The sequence below is a fragment of the Idiotropiscis lumnitzeri genome, chromosome 8 (assembly GCF_059441095.1).
Source record: "Idiotropiscis lumnitzeri isolate Australia: NSW breed Sydney's pygmy pipehorse chromosome 8, RoL_Ilum_1.0, whole genome shotgun sequence".
In the NCBI taxonomy this organism is placed as follows: Eukaryota; Metazoa; Chordata; class Actinopteri; order Syngnathiformes; family Syngnathidae; genus Idiotropiscis; species Idiotropiscis lumnitzeri.
The window spans coordinates 21318921-21344652 of NC_142398.1; the positions used below are offsets into that span (position 1 = coordinate 21318921).

General features: G+C 42.6%; 3 protein-coding genes across 6 annotated transcripts; 2 read left to right on the top strand and 1 right to left on the bottom strand.

Annotated features, from left to right (window-relative positions):
• The first annotated feature begins 1029 nt into the window (after positions 1-1029).
• On the top strand, positions 1030-11097 carry rasal3 (RAS protein activator like 3). 3 transcript variants are annotated; one of them, XM_088301822.1, is made up of 19 exons: positions 1035-1793; positions 3154-3287; positions 3372-3450; positions 4892-4947; positions 5028-5113; positions 5222-5351; positions 5659-5757; positions 5869-6534; positions 6661-6805; positions 6881-7025; positions 7099-7335; positions 7453-7654; positions 8376-8467; positions 8536-8649; positions 8788-8953; positions 9086-9193; positions 9264-9454; positions 9577-9661; positions 10139-11097. In XM_088301822.1, the coding sequence occupies exons 1-19, from the start codon at positions 1238-1240 to the stop codon at positions 10217-10219; spliced, it is 3372 nt and encodes a 1123-aa protein (XP_088157948.1). In that variant the 5' UTR covers positions 1035-1237; the 3' UTR covers positions 10220-11097. The 3 variants fall into 3 exon arrangements, with proteins under 3 accessions (XP_088157947.1, XP_088157948.1, XP_088157949.1); XM_088301821.1 differs by having other exon boundaries at positions 1030-1793; positions 6661-7025; XM_088301823.1 differs by lacking the exons at positions 1035-1793; positions 3154-3287; positions 3372-3450 and adding an exon at positions 4235-4421.
• A 266-nt stretch (positions 11098-11363) lies between these two features.
• Positions 11364-18136, top strand: trim25 (tripartite motif containing 25). Its single transcript, XM_088301824.1, has 8 exons — positions 11364-12038; positions 12305-12400; positions 13695-13928; positions 14992-15160; positions 15430-15522; positions 15608-15760; positions 15840-15896; positions 16377-18136. The coding sequence occupies exons 1-8, from the start codon at positions 11430-11432 to the stop codon at positions 16907-16909; spliced, it is 1944 nt and encodes a 647-aa protein (XP_088157950.1). The 5' UTR covers positions 11364-11429; the 3' UTR covers positions 16910-18136.
• Positions 18137-19649: 1513 nt separating this feature from the next.
• On the bottom strand, positions 19650-25700 carry dgke (diacylglycerol kinase, epsilon). 2 transcript variants are annotated; one of them, XM_088301825.1, is made up of 11 exons: positions 25038-25700; positions 24708-24900; positions 24013-24132; positions 23351-23494; positions 23062-23219; positions 22625-22673; positions 21850-21963; positions 21672-21743; positions 21426-21553; positions 21222-21333; positions 19650-20421 (listed from the first exon to the last, which is right to left on the bottom strand). In XM_088301825.1, the coding sequence occupies exons 1-11, from the start codon at positions 25454-25456 to the stop codon at positions 20200-20202; spliced, it is 1731 nt and encodes a 576-aa protein (XP_088157951.1). In that variant the 5' UTR covers positions 25457-25700; the 3' UTR covers positions 19650-20199. The 2 variants fall into 2 exon arrangements, with proteins under 2 accessions (XP_088157951.1, XP_088157952.1); XM_088301826.1 differs by having other exon boundaries at positions 24708-24867; positions 25038-25697.
• Positions 25701-25732: the final 32 nt, after the last annotated feature.

The window sequence follows — 25732 nt, forward strand, 5'->3', positions numbered from 1 at the left end:
TGCCGCAATATTGACCCCCTCCCGCCTCCGAAATAAATACAAATTGAATTTAAATTAAAAAATAAATATCCATCTCCAGAAGCCGGTACTTAAACGATTACAAAGAATTGGTGAAAACATCACTAAGTTGGCAAAACTGCAGACACAAGTAGTACCACTTGCCCACTACTTTGCATGTAATAACGTCCACACGTGTGCACATATAATAACTTTCTTTCGTCACATGTCAGTAACATACAAGTAAGTATGGCGTAATTTCAGTAATCAATTAGTACAATACCGCTATAACGCTATAACGCTATTACGCAATGTCTCCTGGTTGTGCCTTTTTAAAATCTTGCTCCGCAAGATTTGCTGCCCTCTGGTGGCTGATTAAAGTAGCTCGTCGACCCTGCTCCCTTCATGTCGAGCATGGAATGGTGGAAAAAAGACCAATTTTCACAAAAGTTGATCAAATTGAATTTTTGTTCCTGTCACAAATTTTTATGTTTCTTTTACATAATGAGAATATCTTGCTACCCTTAAGCGGCCAAACAATATAGAAAATGGACACAATGTTTTTACATCAGGTAATCATAACAAATGAATAAATCGTGTTCTAAAAATAATGAAGACATTTTGATAGTACGACATTATAAAACAAATTGATATTCACATGAAATGTGGCAGTGGATGGAGCAGGGTGAACACAGGAAGTGGTTTTTAGAGTTAGTCAAACACAAAGTGCAGGAAGTGCAGCCTCCTCGCTTGACAGGAAACTGATCTCAACAGTCAATAGTCACTCCAAGCAGATCAGTTGCTACCGTCAACCTTGTGCATTACCATAATGCTCATATTATCGTTAAGTATTAATCAAAACATAATCAGTAGCCAACTACTGTACGTGGAATAGGGGAAACAAAACAAAAAAACTGTATTAGAAAAGAATGACTTTTATCAAGTTTGGATATTTGTCAAAAAGAGTAGGGAAGTAAATAGTTGATTACAGCACCAAAGCGACCACAGACAGACCTTCGGAGGTTTTCATTTTGTGTCAACTGGAAACAGGAAATGATGAAATGATGCAGAGCGAATGAGTGGGTCTTCATCTCACTCGTTGTACAAAAGAACATCCAAGTCAGATGGGAAAATAGGTTGACGTCCAATTAACTACGGACATTCCACAATTTTTCAATATTTATTTAGCTTCACACCCTGGAAAAGAGTTACAAATGCGAATAATTGCCTGATAATTAAAATGGGCACGGAGCAAAAAGAAGTGGAGCCTGCAGCTCATCCACATCCAACAGAACAAGGATCACCAGAGAAGAAGAGAAATCCTCCTGCAGATCATCTCCAGGGACGAGCATCTGAGCCCACCGACCCGCTCAACACTTACAAATGGCAAACTGCCTCGAAGGAATCACTTTACGAGGTGACTGAAGACGCAACTGCCTCTGCGGCTTCTACAACGGAGAGGATGCCAAAGAGCAACAAATGGAACAAAATGCAATTGTGGCGAAAGACCCTGAGCGAGGAAGACAAAGCAGCCAAGACCAACTCAACGGGAACGAATCCCTTCCGAAGGGCCCTTTCTTTGCCTCCCGTGTCGTTTTTTGCCACCCTGACTCACTCGTCCAGCTCCGATAGTGCGCCACACGGAGAACCGTCATCATCCTCGGCTGCCGAAGCCACTTTGGACCCCGAGCAAGCAGGAGGAGGGGCCCGCTTCAAAAAGTACTGGAGGTCCGTGTCTCAGAAGCTCAAAAGGCCCAGACTGCACAGTCGCAATAGCACTCCGACGTTGTTCCCAGGTGAGGTGTGACGTGGTGCCTCCACTTGAATTGCTCGCAGGGCCTGTTCACTCCTCAGTGATGGAGCATTGTGATTTTCTAGGAATGCTGTAGAAGGGATCGTAAAAAACGTAATCACTTTCATGGATTTTTGGAAAGGGTTGATGATGATGACATCAATATTATCAGTGTCTTCACATAAATTACTCTCAATGAATGTAATTTGAGAACATTTATTATTTCGGAAGCCCTTTGCATTAATCCGTAGGCAAGTATCTCTTACTGTCAAAAAGTTTGGTCACTCCTTTTCTCAACAATGATAAAAGTGATGTTTGATCCCAGCGTGTCACATGTAAATTAGATAAATACTGAGACGGTTACTGTAAGCTTTGTGCTAGGGTTGTCCGATTCAGAAAAAAAAAATAATCACGATTATTTTAGTAATAATTGAAATCATGATTATTCAAACGATTATTTTTGGGTTGGAGAGACAATTAAACAATTATTTAGTTTTTTTAAATGTAAATTATATTAAGACAAATCAAATGATTGTAACCACTATAATTATGTCAAATGGATTGTTTATAAATCGAGTTATTTCCAAATAAAAAAAAAGATGCAAATGTATAAGTTCGAAGTATGTAACAGTGCAGTGGAGTTGACTTCTACACATTTATAAATTGCCATAGAACTGTCGTAACATTTAAACTATCGCGTTAGACCTTGTAAAATGAGAACTGTTTTAACAATCTTATATACATATAATAATATTGCACATCATCATCGTTTGTTACGATTATGCCAATTTTGTTCTCGCTGAGTGTAATAATCGCAATTGAATTTCAATTAATTGCACAGCCCTACATTGTGCTTTCATCTTCTTTCCAAAAATGATTCATGTCCAAAATAGAATTTTGGGCTTTGGTCAATAAATGTTACAAGAAGGTAGCAAAAATAAATAAATAAAAAATTGTAAGGTGTGTCCTGAATGAAAAGAAAAGAATGAAGCGAAACATCTGCCCCAAATAATTTATTTGGAGTCGGCTTTTTCGGTCAAACCAAATAAACAAACCGAGACCAATTCCTATAGATTGTCGACGGATTTACGTTTAAACCGCTAAAAGCAGTTTTAGTGGAAATGGACACTGAGGAAAACCCACAGGAAGTGTGCAGCTCGTTGTGTCTCGCACGGCGAGATAGCATCACGTTCCACTTTTCAAATGGGAGTGGCCAAGTGCGATGGGGAGATGCAAAAACACAGCAAAACAAACAGAGGCCGGCATATGCACGTAATTCCGCTCCACTTCTTGCTTTGGAGTTGCATCAACGCATTTTTGCTGAACTCTTTGCTTGCTTGTCTGCCGACTGTGTTTGGGTAAAGGTGAGCAGGAAGTTGTGTCCTCACAAGTCCAGAACCAGAACCTCCAGTGGGCGCAATCCCAAGAGGTCACCTTATGGAACATTAGCAACTGCGTTCTTCAAGATGGACAGATTCTCATCTGCACCGAGGAAGAAGTAACATCCTCACTATCTTGTGTTCAGTCGCAAAAACAATCTCTCATGTTTTTTTGTTTTTTTTGTTCGCCTCTGTCCCCACAGCCAACAATGTGGACCCGAAACCGAGTTAACAGCTGCCTGTCCAACCTCAGCATGCAGAATCTGGTGGACATCGACGCAGGTTAATAAGCAAATTATTCTATTAGAAGACGACAGAGACCATTTTGTACTCACTTAGCTCCAAAACAGAAGCGCGACCGTACGGACGCCAGCTTAAGGCAGTGATTCTCGATTATTTTCTGTTACGCATCACCCCCACCCCTAGCAAGAAGAAAACAATTCGCCGCCCCAGGCACCCCATGTATCAATTTGCCCGAAATAAAAAAATAATAATGATATCCTCGTAAATATTTTTTGACAGCCATTGCACCATTTAAAGCTGAAAATAAAATTGAACAAAAATCAATAAATCAAATCAATAAATAATAACAAATTCAAATTGACTTTAGCAACATTAACTCAAGAGCACTGCATATAAAAACACTTTAACCTACAAAACAAAAATAAATCAAACAATTTGTGCAGATTTTTTTTTTTTAATCCAATGGGCAATGAGAGCGCCACTGCCAACTACTGGAGTGGATGTGCAATTACACGTCATTGTAATATGGTGGAAAAAACGCATGTTCCCCAGGGTCACACGCGCCCCCCTCAGCATCGCCCCCCCACCCCCTGGAGGGGGGGGGCCGCCCCACTATTTGAGAAGCACTGGCTTAGGAGAGGTTTGATTCCCGCAGAGAGTCACGGAGGAAATAGCGGAATGTTTATACGAGCATGGCTGTCAAATTGCTTCCTCTCGTTCTTGTGTGCGCGTGTACGTGTGTGTGTGTGTGTGTGTGTGCGTATAAGATAGCATCACCATTTATTCCTGTGGCCCAGTAAAAGCAGAAAAGTATAGTCCACTTTTCATTCCAGATCAGAGGTTGCCCAGCGTTAGCTTTGCTTTTTGCTCGTTGGTGCGCTGGTGCGTTATATCAAGATTGATCTCCCAAAAAGAGGTGAACTTCTTACATGGGGACATTTTGATGAAACGAGAACATTCGTGCTAAATGATGGGATTCAGACGATGGATTGTCTGTGGAGGGGCGCTGGGTAAGTAGCAAGGCTGAGGGTGTAGTTGGCGCAAAGTTTGGAAGTGTGTTACTTGACTTTTTACTTTTAGGGCCTTCGTTTCAAAACTGATAAGAGTATCTGTACTGTGGCTTATTTGGGACTTTTGGATGGATGAAAAAACGTTGATGTGACATATACTGAAAAGCACGTCCATTTCAGGGGACGTTTTTATTTTATTTTTCCTGAAGTAAATGAATTTGAATTGAATTTTTTTTTTTTTTAAACAAGTCTCTGTACTTCTTAAATACAGTACGTGAATACTTTTGCCACCTCTGCTTAAAACCACATCCTGTACTATCGAACGTTTGAAATGCCAACCATACGCGGTGATAATTCACAGTTGGAGTGACCATGAGAAACAACCGCTTACTTAAAAAAAAATAAATGCATTAAAAAATATATATATATTTCCTGATATGTATTTTTTTTCTTGCATTTTTTCCTTTTAGAATGTAGCCCCGACCACGTGGTCCCTCGCCCGAAGAAAGAAGATGGCGGCGTGCGGGTGAGTGTGGCACACGTCAAACATAATGAGCAATTTTTTTTTTCAAATGCATTTTAAACGTGATATTTCGCTGTAATCAGGGACTGATTAAGCGACGCCTTGAGAACAAGGCCAAGAGAAATAGCAACACTCAATTGAACCACGTGGGGCTAAACAAAGGAAGCAGGTAAATCAAATGCTCATTTTTTTTTTATCACATCCTGGCTCGCTGTTAATGTTCGAGTCACGCTCTATGAAAACCTTATTTAACTTTCATTCAATTTTTTTTTTTTAGGCACTATGGATCGAAGGATTCTGTATCAATTCCAGTGAGCCCTGTTGGAAGTCTGGACCTAAGTGCGGATGCCAGTACTGTGGTCAGGCCAGTCCACAGTTCCATTTTAGGGGAGAAGTATTGTTTTGAGGTACAGCCCACTTCAACTCGCTTTCATTTCATTTAATTGTTTAAAATTAACATTTTCATGGTTATTTTTTTATTATCAAAGAAATGTGGAACATAGACTTTTAAACAGAGCTGGGCACTTGACCCTTTTTTGCCGGTCAGTCCCTTGTCCCCTCCTGCTGCAACCTGGGTACCCTTCCGGCCTCGACCCTCCGGCCTTCTTCATAAAAATCGACGGAGCTTTCCGACTCCGGGACGGGCTGGCCGGCTCTGTGCAATAAACTGTCACGTTCTAATGTATCTACGTTATGTGTTCATTGCACTTATAGGTCATCAACTCGGAGAACACGCACTGCTTTGGCTGCTCCTCAGCGGCAGAGCGTGATCGTTGGATTGAAGACCTGAGAAGGGCCGCCCAGCCCAATAAGGTAAACTCTTTTGGTCCGAAAGAATCCGCCTGATCATCAAAGGAAATTCACCTTGTCCATATCATTTTTATATATGTAGATGTTATCTACCGATTGTGAAACTCTTTACAGGATAACATCGAGCGCACAGAGAATTCCCTCAATCTCTGGGTGAAGGAAGCGAAGGATCTGCCTCCCAAACGCCGTTATTACTGCGAGGTACACTTGGATGGGATTCTGTTTGCCCGCACGACCACGCGCCCCGTCGGAAAGGCGTCCGGTCGTTCCAATCTGGCTGGCGAAAGCTCTCCTGGCTCTTCGGGAAGCCCGGGCGGCAGCGCAGGTGTTCCAGGGGGATGTCACCTATTCTGGGGAGAGTTCTTTGAGCTTGACAATCTTCCCTGCGTCTCCCAAATCACTTTGCACCTCTTCCGCGAAGAAGATCCCAAGAAAAAGCGTCATTCCCGAGATGAGTTTGCTCTGCATCCACTGGGTAGCGTCAATATACATTTAGCGGACATCCGAGGGAGGAGCTACCAGGAAAAGTGGTTTCCCATCATTCCTTGCAAGCTCTCGGGCACCAAAGAGCTTCTGGGGTCACAGGCTTCTCTCCGTATCAAGGCTCGTTTCCAGAATCTACACGTTCTCCCCATGGAGAAATACAAGCTGTTTGCCGAGTATGTGACTGTGCATTACGTAGAAATGTGCAAAAGTTTGGAGCCGCTTCTCAATGTGAAAGAAAAGGAGGAGCTGGCCGGGGCGCTTGTGCATGTGCTGCAGAGTATTGGCAAAGCAAAGGTAAAAAAAAAGACGTAGAAAGTGCAATCTGGTTCGTTCGTTCGCTCTCTCTCTCTCTCTCTCACTCACTCACTCCAAACAAGCTAATTTAATTCCCATCACATATGAATATATTGAATGTTTCAGGAGTTTCTTGTTGATTTGGGAACCGCTGAGATTGAACGTCTTGGAGAGAAGGAGGCGCTTATCTTCAGAGAGAACACAATCGCCACTAAAGCCATAGATGAATATATGAAGCTGGTCGGACAAAAATACCTCATCGACACACTGGGTAAATATTTTCGATTCAACTGTTTTCTCTTAATTGGGAATACTTTCAACGAGCGCTTTTTCTCGTGGATTTTAGGGGACCTCATCATACGTGTCTATGTAACGGGGTACAAATGTGAAGTTGATCCCCGCAAATGTCACGTCTCAGAACTTTCAAACAACCAGAGGAACTTGAGGGAAGTGTGTGACGAAGTGGTGCGGAAAATTTTCGAGCTCCAAGGGTAAGATAATGACGCTCCCAAGCGACTCGCGATCAAAGTTTTCAACATTTCCAAACATTTCGACGTCTTTTAGACACTTTCCTGAAGAGCTGAACAAGATTTTCTCAAGTTGGGCGTTGCTGTGTGAAGACCAAGGAAAACCCGAGATCGGTCAACGTCTCATCTCGGCTTCCCTCTTCCTTCGTTTCTTGTGTCCGGCTATCCTCAGTCCGTCTCTTTTTGGTTTGACGCAACCGTACCCAGAGCCAAACACCCTGCGCACGCTCACCCTAACTGCTAAAGTCATCCAGAACTTGGCAAACTTCACGCTGTGAGCACGTTCATTGGAATTGCCGGTCGAATTATGCAGAACTTACATTATTTTATAATAATTTAAAAAAATAAATAAATAGAGATTTTAGTTTCCGCCTCTTTTGTTCTCCTGCAGGTTTGGAGAGAAGGAGGAGTACATGCTGTTTATGAATGAATTCTTACAGCAGCATTGGGACAGAATGAGGGGCTTTCTCCAAACGGTATCCACTCCATATGCGGACGTCCCGATGAGCTCTTTCGATGGCTACGTGGATCTCCCGCTGCGACTGGCCGTGCTTCACGGCCTGCTGGTCGACATCATCTGTCTGAGGGATCAGGTGCGGAGGATATATGTATATATATAGGTATATGACGTTTCTAAATAATGACTAACAGGAGCCATTAGAAAGAGTATTTTTTTTGCAGCAATGATGTGGGCCTTAAAGTGAGATTTTTTTTTTTAAATTGCTTGTGAAGGCCTTATTTCCCAGATAAAACATTTTCTCTGAAGCCAACAGACTCAAGCTGGCTAAGGTTGAAGCTGTCATTCATGCGTCTTGGCACCATTACTGCAATGCACTTTATCATGGAGTCAGCCAATCCTCCATCAAGCGTCTCCAGTTGGTCCAAAATGCTGCCGCTCGCCTCTAGACTGATACTCGTAAGAAGGGGGCATAAATCCGACCCTTCCCGGGCTCTTTTTTTTTTAAATTTAATTACGCTCTTCGATGTACCAAGGACGAAGCAAAGGCACAGAGGGGATCAAGCCTTTTCTGATGCCCCTCCCTCTCTTTGGAATGACCTTCCGCTAAATGTTAGGCTCATTTTATTTATTGGCTTTTGACTCAGCACGACACTTGGTTAGACTCTTTTTGTGCTTTTTATTGTCTTCATTATTAATTTCTTTTATTGTGTTATTATACAACTTACTTTTGCTCCACGTACAGCACTTTGTATAGAGCGGTTGAATTGTCGACATACGAAGAAGAATTGAATATATTTATTGTATATTCGTTGCTTGTCGGTCTCCACACACGCCATTTTTTTTATATTCTTTAGGAAACAATTGAAAATTTGGAGCCCTTGCCTTTGATTCTGAACCAGATCACAGAGTCACTGGGCCCGGAGATGCATCTGATCACAATTAACAGGTACGCAGACTCGAAGGTCTATCGTTAGTCGTCGTCGTACTTTCGTAAAAGTTCCTTCTTTCTCACAGCCCAAGGAAACAAGCCAAGCCAATGTACGTCCCTCCAAAAGACTTGAGCAAATTTAGCCCTCATCAATCATCCCTCCAGCAGCTTGCTCAAGACGGCAAGAGCCCAAGAGATGGGTATGTGGTCTACGGTCCAACTTGAGAGCTTTTTATACTGCTGGATCTCTTCGTGAAACTTTCTGCAGAACAAGCATGGCCACCAAAATCCAAGAAGTACCCAGATTGCTCAAAAAGAGAGTCTTCTTTATTTCGCAGAGAGGTCAAAGCTTCAAGGAGGAAGCCAGTCACCAGAACTCAAAGTGCTCCCCATAGACGTCCTGAAAAAAAATTGAAGAGGCAGACGAGTTCTGAAGCTCTGCCCATCGCTAACCATGAACGAGATTTGGAGACAAACCAGCCCCTCATTTCATCGCCAAAAACTGTGAGTGTCCCCAAAAAAAATAAATAAATAAATGTTATATATATAGATATAAAAAATATATTTTCTTTGTGCTCTGGAGTCCGAAAATGAGACTTCACGTTATACTAGAATTCATTCTTTTCTCTTTATCAGAAAGAAGCCATCAAACCATGTGCACCAGTTCCGTGGATTAAAGACATACAAAACAGGGAACTCAGAGAGATGCAATCTGAGCAGGAGGATCTCAGTTTGCTGGCTAGGGTATGTCAGACCGCCCTCTCTAAAGAAGGCACGCATTTAACTGGGATTGTTTTTGCATCCCACGACCCAGCATGGCCAAGAACTGTCGGAACTTCGCCTGGGAATCGAGCAGGTGACCGAGCGTGAGCTCGAAATGGCGAAGCGACTGGAGGACTTCATTAACCAAAGTCAAGACCAGAATGCAATCCTGCAGGCTGAAATGACGGCGCTACGGAATCTGTTGGTTGAGCGAGAGGAGCAGCTCGCTAGCGCCGCCTTCAGGTAGAAAACACAAAACTGGATATGTGGAATTGCATTTACGCGATAGAGTTGACAAAAATGTCTTTAATATCACGTCGTAAGTAACCAATCCGTACGCGTTGGCGGTTTGTGCCTTTGACAAGGTTGGGTGTGATCGAGGAGGAGAGGGAGCATGACGAGCGCAAACTGAATGTCGCGATTGCGGCAGCTGAGCGGATGAACGTACTGGTAAGACGCCAGGAAATCGACTTTGGTAGAGGTGCAACAAAAAACGAATGAGAAACGCCATCTATCGAGATGCATATCGAATCGGTTTTCATGAGAGATTTACACCAGATATAAATTGGAAGATAGTTTGGGCTTCTCTTCCCTTCGCCTAAATATCATTCGCCGACACATAAACGGCCATTGACGGTTATAGAAGCCAAAAAGTGCATTTTACCGAACCTGGCCGTGATTGAGTTAGTTACAAGTCCGAATGACATTCCGATGTCATTGCTGTAACGTGTAGAAGATCTTCAAATTCATTTTTTTTTACATTTCGAATACACACAAAATGTACGTTTCCGTTGGAACCAAAAATTATATATTTTTTTGCATGCTATAAAAAAAATGATCGCTTCAGTGGGATTTGCATCATTCTTGCGACAGAAATTCAAGTGAGATAATGTTTTGTTTTTAAGATAATTTATCGTTATCTTACAGGAGGAGCAGTTTGTCGGCTTGATGAAGAACATTGATCAGCTCGACAAGTCACGCAAGAACGAGCAAGCTGATGAACAGTAACAAATCGTCAGTAAAAGGATCATTTAGTTCTGACGACTCGCCACGTGGTTCTGCATAATTAAGTACTTTTCAGCCATTTCTCAGCGCACACAATTAAGCTTATCTTCTCACTGGTATTGTAGGCAATCGGGAACGAGGGTCAGGCATTGTCAGTTGTGAGCATGATGTTTGTCAAGGAGGAATGTTTAGAATTATAATTCTGTTTTCTATTGATCACGCAGTCAGAATGTTGTGTCTCGTCATTTACCATCTATAAAAAAAAAAAAGAAAAAAGTTCTACAAAGCCATTCAAAGCTCGAGTCATTAATGCCATTCTACACAGTAATGTCCTTAAAGTCCATCAATTTCACGTACGGTAGTTTTAACAATAAATATCAATAAATACATTTCTCTCAGTCTCTTTATTGAATCAAATTAAAAACGCGAAAGAGAAAATTCGAAAAGCCCCAAAATATTTTGTGTGCTCTCTTACACTTTTAGTGTATTTGTCGCAAGCATGTTGCAACATTTGTCATATTACCACAACCTCAATTAATTCTGAGAAAATTGTCATCAAATTATTTTTAGTTGATTTTTTGATCGTTTTTGCAATTTCTTAATACGCATGTTGTTTCTCTCTCTATAATGCATTTAATGTTTCACGTAAAGCACTTTGAATTGTCCTGCAAATGAAACGTGCCTCGCCTCACCTTAAGAGCATTTTTGGGGGGGCTTAAAATGTGCCCCTAAAATGTGCTGAACAGCGCCACTGCCACGAACATCTGCAATTTGTGTCCGAATTTCCCGCTCATTTAAATTTGACCATATGGAAAGCGGTTTGTTTCAGTTGCAGTTGTGAAATGCGCTAAACAAATAAAGTTGTGCTCAATTGTGTTGTATGGCTACGTCATTATACGTCACTGTCAATAATATTATATTTTTCACTAACTATAAAGTGAGCATATTATGTTTTCCCAAAAAGACGACACTCGGCGCGGAGGCAAATGAGACAAAAAAATAAATAAATAAATAAATAAATAAAGACTTTTAATGAATCTCTTATGCAAAATAGCGGCTCATCTGAACAATTTCTTAATCCACGCCCGAACACCCTTTTGGCGGAGTCTCACTGGCCGCGCAGTCACGTGACAAAAGATTAAATTCTACTTTCGTTTCCTGAAAAGCGGAGTTAAGTTTCGCTTGTCTCTCCAGCTCACATAGAAGCGTCACCATGTCGGACATGGGCGATTGCGAGTTGTCGCTCCTCAGCCTTGGTGACGAGCTGACTTGCAGTATCTGCCTTAGCACTTTTGACTGTCCGGTGACCATCCCGTGCGGCCACAACTTCTGCCAAGAGTGCCTCCTTGCCACCTGGGAGGAAACCTACAACTGCCCACAATGTCGGACCCACTACCACATTAAACCGGAACTGAAGAAAAACACGGTCCTCGACGCCGTGGTCGAGACTTTTAAATTGCGCTCGGCTGAGAACGACGCGGACGTGTCCGTGACGGAGAAGGAGACGAGCGAAGAGGCCAAGGGTGTCGCCGCCATATGTTGTGATACGTGCATGAAGGCGGAGGCGGTCAAGACGTGCCTCACCTGCGTGGCCTCCTACTGCGCCGAGCATTTGCGACCGCACCGCGACAGTCCGGTGTTCCGCGTCCACCAGCTGACCGAGCCCGTCGAAGACCTGCTGGAGCGCATCTGCCCGGACCATCACAAGCTCATGGAGCTCTTCTGCAACCAGCACAACTGCCCCATATGCACCCTCTGCCTCCAGCAAGTCCACAAATCCTGCGACTTCATCCCATCCGAGCAGCAGAGGGCCGCGCAGCAGGTCTGGATGAAAAAGGCAGCAAGTGGCATCGTTTGTGAAAAGTCATATTATATTAGTGACATTTTGTTCAGCATTTACGTGGCGGGATCGTTAAAAAGGGACACTTAGATGAGTTTAACTTACTTAACGCTTATGTAATAAAAATAAAACGGTTGGCATGGTCAAGACACACCTGAATAGTCAGAAGTCAAATGAAATCTAATTATTGTCGGTGCAACCTACCAAACAGGAATATTAAATTGCTTTGGTTTTTAATGTCTTTGCAGTGCAACGTGAGACAGAAATTGGATTTGGTGGACAAGAAGATTAAACAGAACGAGACCGTCATATCTCAAATGAGAGACATGCAGCTTACCCTGAAGGTAACCGTCCCCGGCAGTTTGCTTCATTGTAGCGAGAGACCGAGATGCTTTTTTTAAGAGCCGATAAAATGCCGATTATTAGTAGTCATGCAGGCCGATAACCGATATTTCAAGCCAATATTCATTAGTTGAAAAAAAAAAAGGGGGAAATGGTGTCAAAATTTTGAAAGATAAAAACAACAAAATGTGACTTATTTAAATGCCTTTAAGCACGTTTATTAAACAACTTTAGTGATTTACAACATGGTAAAGCTTTTTTTAGGTGTTAGAAAATTAGACAATTTAATTTTAAAAGTCTCACAAAAAGTGCACCGAGCTCCCAGGCTCGGCTACATGTCTTATAGTTCTATGAAAACAAACGACTTTTTAAAGTTCACTACGGCAAATTGTTTTTTATGAGTTGTGAGTTGTAATCGATTAACATTATTAAAATTCCGGCAAAGTCTGTTGCATTATTTTTCACTGCTCGCGTGACCTCTCCCGTAGTACGTGTGACTCGACGTGAAAAAGCAAACAGGCGGCTTGCTGCTGATTGCCTGCTACAAGGAACCAATCAGATGGTACTGTGGGCGGGACAATCTGCTTCTGCAGGCGGGGCCACCAGCACAACAAAGAGATAGAGAGATGTGTGCTGCAGCGAGCCAAAATAAACCAGCGTTTAATTTATTGGCCTTAAAAGTTAAATGCCGATAATCGGAAAAATGCCAAATATGGGCTCCGATAATTGGCCCAATTTTCCAAAATGTGTAAAGTCACCCCCCCTCCCAAAAAAAATAAAATAAAATATCGACTTTGATGTGATAATGTATTATTTCCACAAGTGTCACATGACAGGCCAAACAAACAATCATATGATCTGTCAGGTTTGCAGGTCATCTCAGTTCCAAGGTTCATTTCTCTGACTTGACAATAAAAGCATGGGCTCAACATTTGTAGATGTTGCAAAATTGCCGCATTTTGATTTGCATGTTGGTGCTTGCAGGTCCTTATGGACGTACTTTTCTGCCTTTTGACCTCCCGCGTGGACTTCAGAAAATCATCGTTCATTACATCAAAAATATTCACAATTCACTGCAGTAAAGTAAAAAAAAATAATGAAAAAAGTATAGTATCCCTTTAATAATTGACCAAAATATTACCAGCGTACTTGTATTCCTGTTTTTCATCGCATTGTGGTTTTCACTACAGCCCGGTAGTACGTCTTTATCTTAAATCAGATTTTTTTATTTATTTTTTATACATGAACACAATTCAACGAGGAAAAGACATCATTCCTTTTGTGCTCATATTTTAGGGCAGCGCCGCCAACAAGAAGTTGGCAATGGCTCACGTGTATGAACAGATCCGAGACATGCTGGCCATTGAGGAACGCGCCGCGATGAGCGTGGTGGACCAAGACTTGGAATCTTCTCGGACCAAACTCAGGGTTCTCGGGATAATGTTTTCCGAAAACATTATTCGCTTGAACAAGGCCAAAGCGGACCTCCAGCGTCAACTTTGTCAGTCACAAACAATAAGTTTTCTTCAGGTGAGAGAGCAATGATGTTTTTTCTCACATTCAGAGCACAGGTGATCCTCAGCATCTTGTTTCATGTTTGGAACTGAAAGTCATGCAATCGCAAATAAGTCGTAATTAAGTTGGACTTGGGAAAATAGGCCCAAATTCTCCATTTGATGAGGCTAAACGCCAGCTTTGTTGAATTCGGCAGGTAATAATTCGGCCAATCGAGAGGTCCGGTGTTTACGGATCGCACACTTACAAATTCATGTACGCATTTAAACGTGTTTACGCATTAAAAAAAGAAAGAAAAAAAAATCAACATACGCATTTGCAGATATATGTTACACATATGTGACTCTAGTTACGAATTTTTAGATTAATTAATAGTACAAGAACAGAAACTAACCTACGCAAGGTTAGAAAATTAAAGCGAATGACTTACGAGTAAAGATTGCCAAGATACTGGACAAACACGAGAACAAGAAACATTATTCCGGCGCCTAGCTCCTCTGTCTCCAGCGCTTAAGAAGCCAACTAACCATGATGGACATCAGGTGTGCAGCGCTGGAGACTCCACCCACTCCAAAGACTGAAAGAAAAAACTAATAGATCTTCAAACAAGCTGGATCACAACAGAACATGTCATTTCATTTTAAGAAGAAGAGAACCGAAAGCCGTCAGCACAAAACTGAGATACGAATCAAAATCGTGGCTTTTGTCAACCGTTCCACTCCGTCATCCCATCGGAGAAATTTCATTATCTAGTATTCTAGAGTTTTTCAACCTCTTCCACATGACCGGTATTTAATACAACGTGGCTACGAGGAAGAACTTTATCAGCTTCCTTTTCGAACAAGCACAGCTAGTTGGAGTTCATTAAAAGACAGCATTTTCATGCCGAAAGTCGTGCTGAGGAATCTCGGCCCGGGATTGTATTGCATCGACCACAAGTCAACTTCATGGAGATTTTTTATTATTATTTATTATATTTTATTTTAATTTATTTATTTATTTAATCCATTATCTCAGTCAACAATTTTGTATTCAATTGAATTTCCATCATTGGCCAATTGTGCTTCCCTCCTCACAGGCTTCAATTAACCTGCCCAAAGCTGCGACGTTTGAGCCTTACGCCCCTCGAATGAACTTGAACTCCAAAAAGTTGACGGCAACCGAGGAGTTTGCTGTTAATCTGAGGAAACAGATGTCTGACATCCTGAATCAACCGGTTGGTGCCAGACCGCCATTAATCGTAAAAGGTAAGATTTTCGGTGGGAGCAGTGTACTCTGACATTTGTACAGTGGACAAAAAAACACGTTCACGTTTTCCTCCATTGATGTAACCTTAAAACTGTAAATATTTTTGAGGAAAAAAAAAATGCGCCAATTATTTAATTTTTTTTTTTTTCGAAGCGTAGTGCGCGTCCTCTCAGGTCCCAAAATTGCAAATGGGTGGAAAATTACTTTTCTGTCCTTTACAATAAATGGCGGCATACATTGAAAGGATCACCTATCACAATTTTTTTAGAGAAGAAAATGCAGACACGACGTCCCATCAACCCCGGCCCTCCACCAGCAGCCAAGGCAGCCAACGCGAAATCCGACAAGATGACATCACAGAGTGAGAAAATATTCCAACACCACATTTACTTTTATGAACCCAAAAGTCAAATGATGTAATTGTGTCCAAATATTTTTTTGTTCAGAAAAACACTATAAGCCCGCTCCACTGCAGGAAGACAGTAAGGAGACAATAAAAAAAATGTCTCGTTCTATGGAAAACCTTCTGGGGTCTGGTGGGAAACCAAGACTCAGATCCCAACTGACTCCGATGCCTTCTGAACCGAAAGCAAAAATCGGTAAAGCTTGCCCGCATGAGTACATACGGCGAAAGCAGACAAATGGAACATCTCAATATTTGTCTTATTTTTGCTTTAGAAACGATGGACCGTCCTGCCAACCTCGCTGCTGAAAATCGACACAATCTTCTGTCGTGTACGTCCTTCAGAGTTCATTTCTTCATTTCCCTGTTAATCTTACTACTATTATGGTATTTGCTAAAATAGTGGCGCTAACGCTAACAGAGAACATTTGCAAATTGGCTCCTGGGCACGTCATTTTCTGTCGTCTACTTGAATGATCCGCGAAAAGACACAACCGTTTTCTTTTCCACCTAAAAATTCAATTCAAATCCCGATTTCTTGATTTTGTTAGGCCAGCAGAGAAGGCCTCGAGCACCCACCACTGATATTTCTACAAAACAAAGTGATGAGTGGATGACTGAATACGTTTTTAAATCGAAGGCTAGTAAAAAATAATTCTAATATTTAAAAAAAAAAAAAAAAATAGTCATAATAAGCTGGGGGCGATTGGTAACAAACAATGGGCCAGATCTGGCCCCCGGGCCTTGAGTTTGACACCTGTGGCGTACATGATTCTACTAACCTTATCTTTCTTTATTTTCTGTGCTAACAGATGGCACCGCGCTCAGTTTTGATCCAAAGACAGCGCACAAACGCATCGTGCTAAGCGAGGGCCTCACAAGGGCATCTGTGTCAGACCAACTTAATCCGCTCATCGACTGGCCCGAACGCTTCTCCGTCTTCACTCAGGTGCTCACCTCTCAGGGTTTCACACGCGGCCGCCACTACTGGGAAGTTCGGCTCGATAACAACAACTTCATCGGCATCGGGCTGGCTTACGCCAGCATCGAGCGCAAAGGTCAGACCGGTCGACTCGGGCGCAACGCGCAATCTTGGTGCGTGGAGACGTTTGACGACAAGTTGTCGGCTTGGCACGACAGCGGCGAGATTGCGATCGTGAATCCCCGTCCGACGCGCGTTGGTGTGTTTTTGGATTGCGATTCAGGCTCGGCTACGTTCTACAATGTGTCCGATAGAGCTTATCCCTTCTACTCTTTCGTGTTTCCGTTCACCGAGGCGGTGTACCCGGCTTTCTGGATTTTCTCCACCGCGTCATCGATCTCGCTGTGCAAACTGAAGGCCTGAGGAAGGCGTTGACTTGATGCTGCAGTCAAATATGCGGAATGGTCTCGCACGCCATTTTGTTGCGGTGCAAAATCTCAATCGCGTCATTGGAATTTTTTTTTTTTTTTGTAACTTGCTCATTATAGCTGCTGCATTTGTGGTTAAACGGCCAAAGAAAAAAAAAAAAAAGATGTTTCTATATAGGTGCCTGTATTTGACACCTGACCTGGACACACAACAACGCCCAATATAGCGTTGATCCTGAAAAAAAGAAGGCAAGGCAAGGCAGTTTTATTGATGTAGCACATTTCATACTCAATGTGCTTCACACTAGAAGAGACCAACAAGCATTTATAAAGAGTAAAACATTCAACTGGGCGAGAGGCAGGGATCACCCTGGACTGGTTTCCAGTCAATTGCGGGATACAAATGAAATCCGTGGCGGTGAATAAAATACACTTCTGACAAGTAGCGTCGACATGAACGGGTCACGAGGAAAGTCGGAGAAAAAATGCTAAGTGCTAAAAAAAAAACAAGATTGACATGAAATAGTTTAATACTAGAATTTGGTGTTTGAGTGCTGAAGGAAACTTTTCACGTTAGTCTGGCAGACAGCATACAACTTTGACAGGAACAATAGCAGAAAAAAATTTTAAAAAAAAAAAGAGAAAATCATAATCACTATTAAGGAATTAAAAAATAATCAAATAAATTTAGCTTTGTCAAAACACCCCACAACCCATTCAGAAATACGCGCAAGTATAGAAATTAGAACCAAACATAATGTGAATTTCCATCCGCTCATCCTAAAAAATAAAAACATCAAATAAATTGTTGTGAAATATTGTGATTGTTTAATCAAACCATCGCTTTAGAACCTGCAAAGCAAATGCCCCTCAAAATGAAAATGTCGCTCCTCTAATGAAGTCATTGATTCGTATTTTCAAGCTTAGGTAATGGTCATTTTATGAGAGATTTCGATGTTTATTGACTCAATGTTGTTCGCTATCCCGTTGGGCGTGTTTAGACTTTGCATTTAAATGTAACACACCCTTCAGTGCTGGAAATGTTATCAAGAAGAATCACTCTCTTGCGTTGTATTTTTGTCATTTTCTTTTTCAGCAATTGTCAACTGAATGGAAATTTGTGCTTGCCATAATTTGTGCCTGTAACGTTTGAATTTTGATGATCCGTTGTGGGCTATGTGTATTGATTCTGATTTGTTAAAAATAAACATTTTCATGGTGACTTTTTTTCTTGTGTTTTCTGATAAAAGAAACAGACTTTTAAACAGATGATTTCGGTAGGTGGGATCTTAATCTTGCTGATCATCACTTCACATCACACAGCAAGCGAGAACAATCAGACTTTAATATGAAAATAATCAAATCCACAAACATCGCCTCGTTACATTCAACTCAGTCGAATGTGAACATCCACAGCAACAAATTGGCGGCGCCTTCCTAACGTTCCAATTAAACGCGGCCATTCGCAACCGACGCCATCCCTGCACTTCCATTCTCATTTCGGTTTCGCTCGCAGAGGCAAAAATGGCTTTTCCTCCCCCCCATCAGCAGGACAGTCAGACTAAAACAATCATATACGATGTGATCAGTCTTTAAGTTCAGATGTTCGACAAACACCTGCAAATACTGTAGGATCGATATCAAGCATCACAGTGAAAATGCGACGATACATTTTTGGAATGCAAAAATCCAGTGTTTATGTGGTAAGCTACAAGTATGAAAATTGACAGAGTATCGCTCATTACATCTAAAATGCTATACAAATGATTCAAAATTGGAGCGCACACAAAGTAAAGATGGAGTTTCTGAAAAACCAGTACGATCACATTCCGACATCTCGGGACACTTCACAACAAAGTCTTTTAGCCATGTGAGTCAATGTTACGTGTGTTTTATTATCTCAGTTGAATCACTCAAAGTGGAATTTTGGACACCCTAAGACAGTACTTCTCTATTTTCTGTTACGCCGCCCCCTCGCACGAAGAAAACAATGAGCAATGAGAGCGCCACTGCCAACTAGTGGAGAGGACGTGCAATTACACTTTCTTGTCGTACGGCGGGAAAAAAATGCATGTTCCCCAGGGTCACACGCACCCCCCTTAGCCCCACGTGGCCCCGCCCCATGGTTTTTAGGGAAGCACTACCATAAGACTGAACTGCACTCAATGGGCATTGTTGTCGATTCATTTTGTCAATGTGTCCTTCCAACCTTCCATTGGCTTCAAACATGGCTAAAAAAAAAAAGGCAAAAAAAAAAATAAAAAATCGCAAACGCTAAACAAGTAAAAAAAAAAAAAAATAGTGCTACAAAACACACACAAAGAACACTGGTAAACACGGATGGCGTCATCAAACTAGGTAGTTTTACTCAAATTCGCATTTAGCGACACAATAAATGTGAAATTATTAAGAGCAAACCATGTGCACATTCCAGAAACAGGCATCGATGGACTATTAGTGGAGCCGACATGAATTATAAAATATAGCAACAGGAAAATGAACATCTCAATGAAAAATGTCCCGAATAGAAATCTGTTTGCTTGAATAAAATAAACTTGACCATAAAACTTAAACAAGAGTTCTTGGTAAAGGCGTGATATAAATTTGTTTTTTTTACCTGTTAGTTTTATGGCAATTTTACCACAAAAGCAATATTAATAATCCGAGTAACTTTTTGAAACCTCTGCAAATTAGGCGTTTCCTGTAAAGCTCGTGGCAGAGTTTGGGATGTTTGATACAACATCCAATAATGGTTGTCCTGCCTTACAAAATAATTAGAGTAATAACCCTTTCTATAAATAGTTGAGGATATTTTTAATGCAGAAGAAATACTGACAAGGATTTAAAGAGATTCTCTGCATCCAATTTGTCTCGTTTGGTTGATTTGTGATCTCAGGACTGTAACAGAAATTCTCTTTTTTTTGTAAATTAATACTGCCTGTAGCCTAGCGGGGTTAAGTCCCAACACTTAAGCGCTCTTCAATATGCGCAAATGTAACATGGCAACGTGTCTGTAATAAAAGAACATAAATCGCAATAAATATGCCACAGAGGAAAGTGCAAGTATTACAGCAATTTCTTTTACATTCTCCCTCACCTGAACTGGCTGTCGGAAGGGGATGAAAGAAACAAAACAGAAAAATTTGAGCTGTTTGAAGTTTAGTTTTTTTTTCTTCCAATGAGCAAATGAAAATGGAAAGAACCAATGAAACACAGATTCGAAACAATTAAAAAGTGTTTTAAAAAGCTGCTAAAGAAAATTACCATCAGGGATGAAAATCAAGCTCAAGCGGACGCTGCCCCGGGGGGGCGGGGTGAGTCCTGAGCGGTGGGGCTCTCGGTCTCGGAGGCGCTGGATTCGCCGTCATCATCATCGTCGTCCGTCTGCTCTGAGCTGTGGTACAGCATGAGCGCTTGTGTCTTATGAGTGATGGTGATGGTGCACGGGCCCTGCGCCCACGGCTCGCCATCCACTTGCATCGGCATCGTGGAGCTCTTCAGGACAAGCTGGAGAGGAAAAAAAAAGAGAAATCCCAGTTTAGTCATTATTTCCCAAGAACGACTGAAGTTGTTTATTAGAAGCAAAACGTTTAGTGCCAAGGTCGAGTTAGGTCGTTTGTTACACTTTTTTCATTGTGAGGGCTTGATTGAGGTCCGATACGCTTGCCCTTTAAATTGCAAGCATTTGAAGTGTGGCAATGACCCAAAACGCCAGCAGAGGGCGCTGTATCGTTTTAGACTGAAAATCACCCATTCGCCAACTGTTTACATCGTCATGGCAGTCAAGGCGACAGTTAACAGACTTTTAGTCGGACATTCTGACCCATAAATTGAAACCGAACGGAATATGTATCTGGATGAGAAAACATCCTTTTGTCATCAATGAAAAAAATGTGACGTCGCGTAAACAGCCACTGACGGCTGACGAGACGTCCTGGTGAGTTGACTTCACTCCAGTATTTCACTAAATTTTGCAATCAAATGCCATTTCCAAATGTTAAATTCGCTCTATCTAGATGTCACAGAAGCAAAAATATTTAGAAATGTTTTTTTTAAATGCTGTTTTTGGGCAAAACGGGTATTTTCTTTTTTTAATTTAGCTATTTTCTACTGTTTACTACACCACAAATAAGAAGGTAGAATCAAAATGTGTGGGTGAAAGAAAAGAGTCTATTCTGATCTTTGGTTGTGATATAATAATTATAGATGACAATCTTGAATAATTTGATTGAGGGAATTCGGCTTTCCACGTCTTCCTCGAGGAATACAATAGCAGAATGGCGCTCGCGTGCGCAATGTGGCCTCACCCTAACAGTGTGGGCCTGTCCCAGTCTTACTGGGTTGGCCAGCTTGACCTGGATCTGGGCACAGTGGAAAGAGCCAAACACGCCCATCACCTCCAGCAGACCGTCATCCAACCTGCCGCACAGACAGCAAACATCGCTTGTTGCCATGGGAACTGAAGAGGAAGTTGAGAGGTTCGCTGCGTCATTCGCTGACGCTTGACTTACCGTGTGGGGGGGCAGGGTTCGTCACCCATTCCCTCCCAGAGTCGGCAGCCACCCCCCCAGTAGCCGATGTTACAAACGATGATGCCCTCCAGGCTGGGCAAGGCAACTCGCTCGCCGTCGAGCTCTAGCTGCGGTGGACACGATGAACGTGTGCAAACACAAGGATTGTTATTGTTATAGTAAAATATTAGCAACTTAAATTGAGAAACGGCATGACCTTTGCTAGCGAAAGCAAAGCCACTGTACCTCAATCCTCTTATCCAGATCCTTACATTCTTGCACTAAACAATCCTTTGTGCCGTATAAGAAATACACAGCCTGGTGAGAGACAGACAAAACGACACGATGGCACAGTGGCGACGATTCAAATAGAAAACCAAGTTTTGCTTATGACCCGCCGAATGCAAACGAGAGCCGCTCTGACCTTGTTGATGATACGACTGGAGAAGAAAGAGGGCGTTTTCTCGCGATGGGTGTGAAAGTTGAGCGCCATCAGAGCGTCGGGACCCACAGAGAAATAGTTGTTCATGGACAGAACCTGGAGGAGGTAGAATGTCGGTGAAATGGACACTTCACAATTTGTTGTGACAAGGTCACTGTTTATTGATGAAACAGCGATGACATCACATCAGGAGGGAAGGAAGTCTTGCTAAATGATGCACTTCAACCGCAACAATCTTCAGAATGCTCAACAGCTCATCTGAAACGCTGATAGTCAATACCGCGAGAGAAACATGTCAATTGTTAATCCCAGATGAGGGAATAAATTATATTGGATTCTTTCTTTTTGACTTTACAAAAGCCACAAGATTTCTGAGAAATCATCTTCTAGCCCAAAGGCGGTTTTGCAAAGCGTGACGTCACCTTCTTCTACGCCAGTGCTTCTCAATTCTTTTCTGTTACGCAGCAAGAAGAAAAAAGTTTGCCCCCCCCCACACCCACACACACACACACACACTCCCCACCGCAACTATAAATAATCGCATTGTCATTGCAAAACAAACCTATACCGTAGAGTTAATACTCGCGGCACACATGGGCAAGGATAGCGCCACTGCCACCTACTGGAGTGGATGTGCAATTACACTTTAATACAGCAGGAAAAAAAGCATGTTCCCCAGGTGCACACGCCCCTCTCAGCATCACACCGAACTAACTTTGGGGAGAGCCGACTTGCCGTGCATCGAATTCACACTTACCTTTGGTTTTCGAATAGAGAGGCCTTTCGAAGACACCTGCACTTTCCATCTGAAAATGATGACGTAGTCAGAAAACACAAAAATGGAGAAAATTTCAAACTGTAGTCATGGCAGATTTATGGTTTAAGTTGTAGGATAATTATCAAAGCTGCAGTATATTCAATGATGAGCATTAGTATTAATGTATATATCATGGATACATGCTAATGCTATCGTGTCAAAATTTTTCCTCACGATCCAGCTTGTTTTGACTGCTTTTTAGGTCAGCCCGATCACGCAACAGATGCCAGACCAGAAGGCAAAACACACTTTTATGAAAGGAGACGTTATGCATACATTTCTGAAATACAGTAAGCATCCGTTTATCACAAGTTCCGAAGCTAACAATAGCAAGACTCCACATGGTATCTTCTGGTGATGTGATCGAAAGACCTCACCGGTCCATTTTGACCATCCCGGCATCCAGAATGTTGCGCAGAACCTGTTCCACCGGGATCTCCCCAGCATAGCCCGCACCCCAGCCCAAAGTGTTGGAAAGGTCATTTCCTGTCCCGAGAGGAAGGATGGTCACCCTCGGAATGAATTGGTCTTGACCCTGACCAAGAAATGTGCACAAATTCAGCCAAAGATTACCAAACCACAACAAATGGAACTAAGTATTTAAGTAATGACGCATTTCATTTTGGGATTAGCAACTTGCTAAAAATGGGCATTGCGCTCTCTCACCTTGAGCTTCATACTGTCGATGGCATCTAACACCCATCCCACTGTGCCATCACCTCCGCACACCAGCACCCTGACACAACCAGGAGGCAGCAGGGTGCACAGTTGAAGCGCCTTGGAAGGTGCAAGCTGTGACAGGTCAAAAACCTGGCAAGGAGAAGAGATTACTTTAACAGGCGCAAGCTGCACGTTCCCCCTTTTTTGTAATTAAGCAGTCGATCTATTCCGTATACATTTGAAAATTAATATAGAAGATATTTTTCTGCACATTGGGATTTTCTGTCACTTTGGGGAGAGATTTAAGGCGTATTAAAGCGTTTATTCCAATTCACGCGGAAATTCAGGTGACGTCGCCAGCGTGGGAACGGAACTCGTTCGTAAACCGAGGACCGACTGTACATGTTGGTCCAAAATCAAATTCAGACAAGTACAAAAGATAAACCACTCTATCTGTTCATACGCTTTTCCAAGATATTGAAGCGATGCGCGAAAAAGTCTTTGCATGGTACGAGCAAATTGACATCCTGCGAAAAATTCTACTTGGTCTAAATGAATTGATGATGAGATGACTTTCTCATGATGTACAATAATTATGGTTACAAAATTAATCAAAAATAATCATGATTTTGATTTCAGGAGAGTGTAGTTAATATCTGCTGACTGACCTGCACGGGGTTGAGGAGGCTGCGAAACTCTCCCAGCAAAGCCTCCCCCATGTTGTTTCCACTCCGCGTGTTGGCCAAGACCAACACAGGAGTCCAGCCATCCCCGCAGTCCGTCGCCAGCTACAAACACAAGAAGATCGTGACATCAGCATACCTGAATTTATTCATCCCAGCCATTTTCACAAGAGCAACCTCGTCCCATACCTGACAAAAAAAACATCTTTCGTAAAAACAAACAAGCACAACCTTGACTTATTAGCAAATGTTAATTTGCGCATAAAAAATGATTGAACTGCTGAAAAGAAATATATACAAAAGTGCTTTTTAGAGCCTTTGTTATGCTTATTGGATGCTAGTCTCCAGTTTGCACACTCTTCTGCAAATTTCCTCCCCCACTACAATCTTCTTCTGCAGTGTGCTGATCCAGGTGGATCTCTTACACCACTGCCACGTCCTGGATGATTTTTTTTACATGATTTACAAAGGAGACAATGCTGATTTGAAGTCACAGGCTGTGTCAGAGCCTACTGCACACTATGACGCAAAAAAAAGGGCGAAGACGTATAAATACGTCTTTGGGAGGCGGCACTTAGTATTTGAAAACATATAAATACACATCTTATGGAGCATTGAATGGGTTAAAAAAAACTTCTGAGAGAAGCTGCTGCTGCTGCGTGCGCTCACAACACACCCACCTTTTTGTACTCTTCGGGGTGTCTACGGCGGAGCTTGTTGACTTGGTAGAGATAGTGAGGAGGAATGATGAGGTTGTGGAACTCGCCCAGGTCACACTGGGTTGCATCCACCAGACTGTCCATGCACTCATCATGCACCGTGGTCTGACACCACACGCATCTAGAAACGACCAAAAGAACACTCAGCCTCCACCTGTCATGATAATCAAATTTTTCAGGCAATATATTTATCCAGAAATTCTCATGATAAACTATAGTATTGTTTATTTCTTATTTTTTTTATGCAAATGATCATATTATATGTGTATACCGGACTGGAGCCTGCAGTACCTGAGATCACACAACTTCGGCTGCGTTCCACACTGCTGCTTGCACACTAGACAGTAGCTGGCCAGCGGCACATTGCCCCTGACCCACTGGTGGGCCACTACCCCGTCCGCCCGGGAACGGCCCATAATCTCCTTGCACGACAGCTCCCGGTCCGCCCGGCGCAGGCACTGCTCGTCAGCGCACACGCCGCAGCCATCACAGAAGGTCCCGTGCATGATGTGCTGGGAACACACGCAGCAGTAGGTGGGCTTACTAAACAGGTCCGTGTAGTGCCAGCCATGTCTGCTCTGGCGGAAGAACTGTTTCATGTGCGTTTTCCGCTTGGAGCGTTGGACGCTGCACCACAGCGTGATGACGACCGGGACGATCACGGCCGCGAAGGTCCAGAAGAGAAGCGACCACTCCTCCTCCGTGGACATGGCGGCGGGACGAGAAGTCAGTGGCACCAAGAGGCGGGCAAAGGCCAAATTGGAGCAAGTCGGGTGTTCGGGAAAAAACGGCCGAGCCGAGTCAAAGTGAAGACGACGCGCGTCTTCCCGGTGACGTTCATGTTGATGCGAAGCGGCGTGAGGTTGGAACAGGGGAGCGCTTCGGCGCAAACATTTTCACTGTCACAATTCGCGGAAGTATACGTGACGTGGGTCCCACGCGCGCTGTCGTCACATGAACAAAGAGTATATAGGAAGCAAGATGGT

Coding starts and splice junctions, on each gene's coding strand:
- rasal3 (XM_088301821.1), top strand. CDS start 1,238: ATGGGCACGGAGCAAAAAGAAGTGGAGCCTGCAGCTCATCCACATCCA. Junction 9,194..9,263: donor ATCTCAGTTTGCTGGCTAGG/GTATGTCAGACC, acceptor CCCACGACCCAG/CATGGCCAAGAACTGTCGGA. Junction 9,455..9,576: donor CTCGCTAGCGCCGCCTTCAG/GTAGAAAACACA, acceptor GCCTTTGACAAG/GTTGGGTGTGATCGAGGAGG.
- trim25 (XM_088301824.1), top strand. CDS start 11,430: ATGTCGGACATGGGCGATTGCGAGTTGTCGCTCCTCAGCCTTGGTGAC. Junction 12,039..12,304: donor AGCAGAGGGCCGCGCAGCAG/GTCTGGATGAAA, acceptor ATGTCTTTGCAG/TGCAACGTGAGACAGAAATT. Junction 15,761..15,839: donor TGAACCGAAAGCAAAAATCG/GTAAAGCTTGCC, acceptor TTTTTGCTTTAG/AAACGATGGACCGTCCTGCC.
- dgke (XM_088301825.1), bottom strand. CDS start 25,456: ATGTCCACGGAGGAGGAGTGGTCGCTTCTCTTCTGGACCTTCGCGGCC. Junction 22,674..23,061: donor GGGATGGTCAAAATGGACCG/GTGAGGTCTTTC, acceptor CATCATTTTCAG/ATGGAAAGTGCAGGTGTCTT. Junction 20,422..21,221: donor GACAGGCCCACACTGTTAGG/GTGAGGCCACAT, acceptor TTTCCTCTCCAG/CTTGTCCTGAAGAGCTCCAC.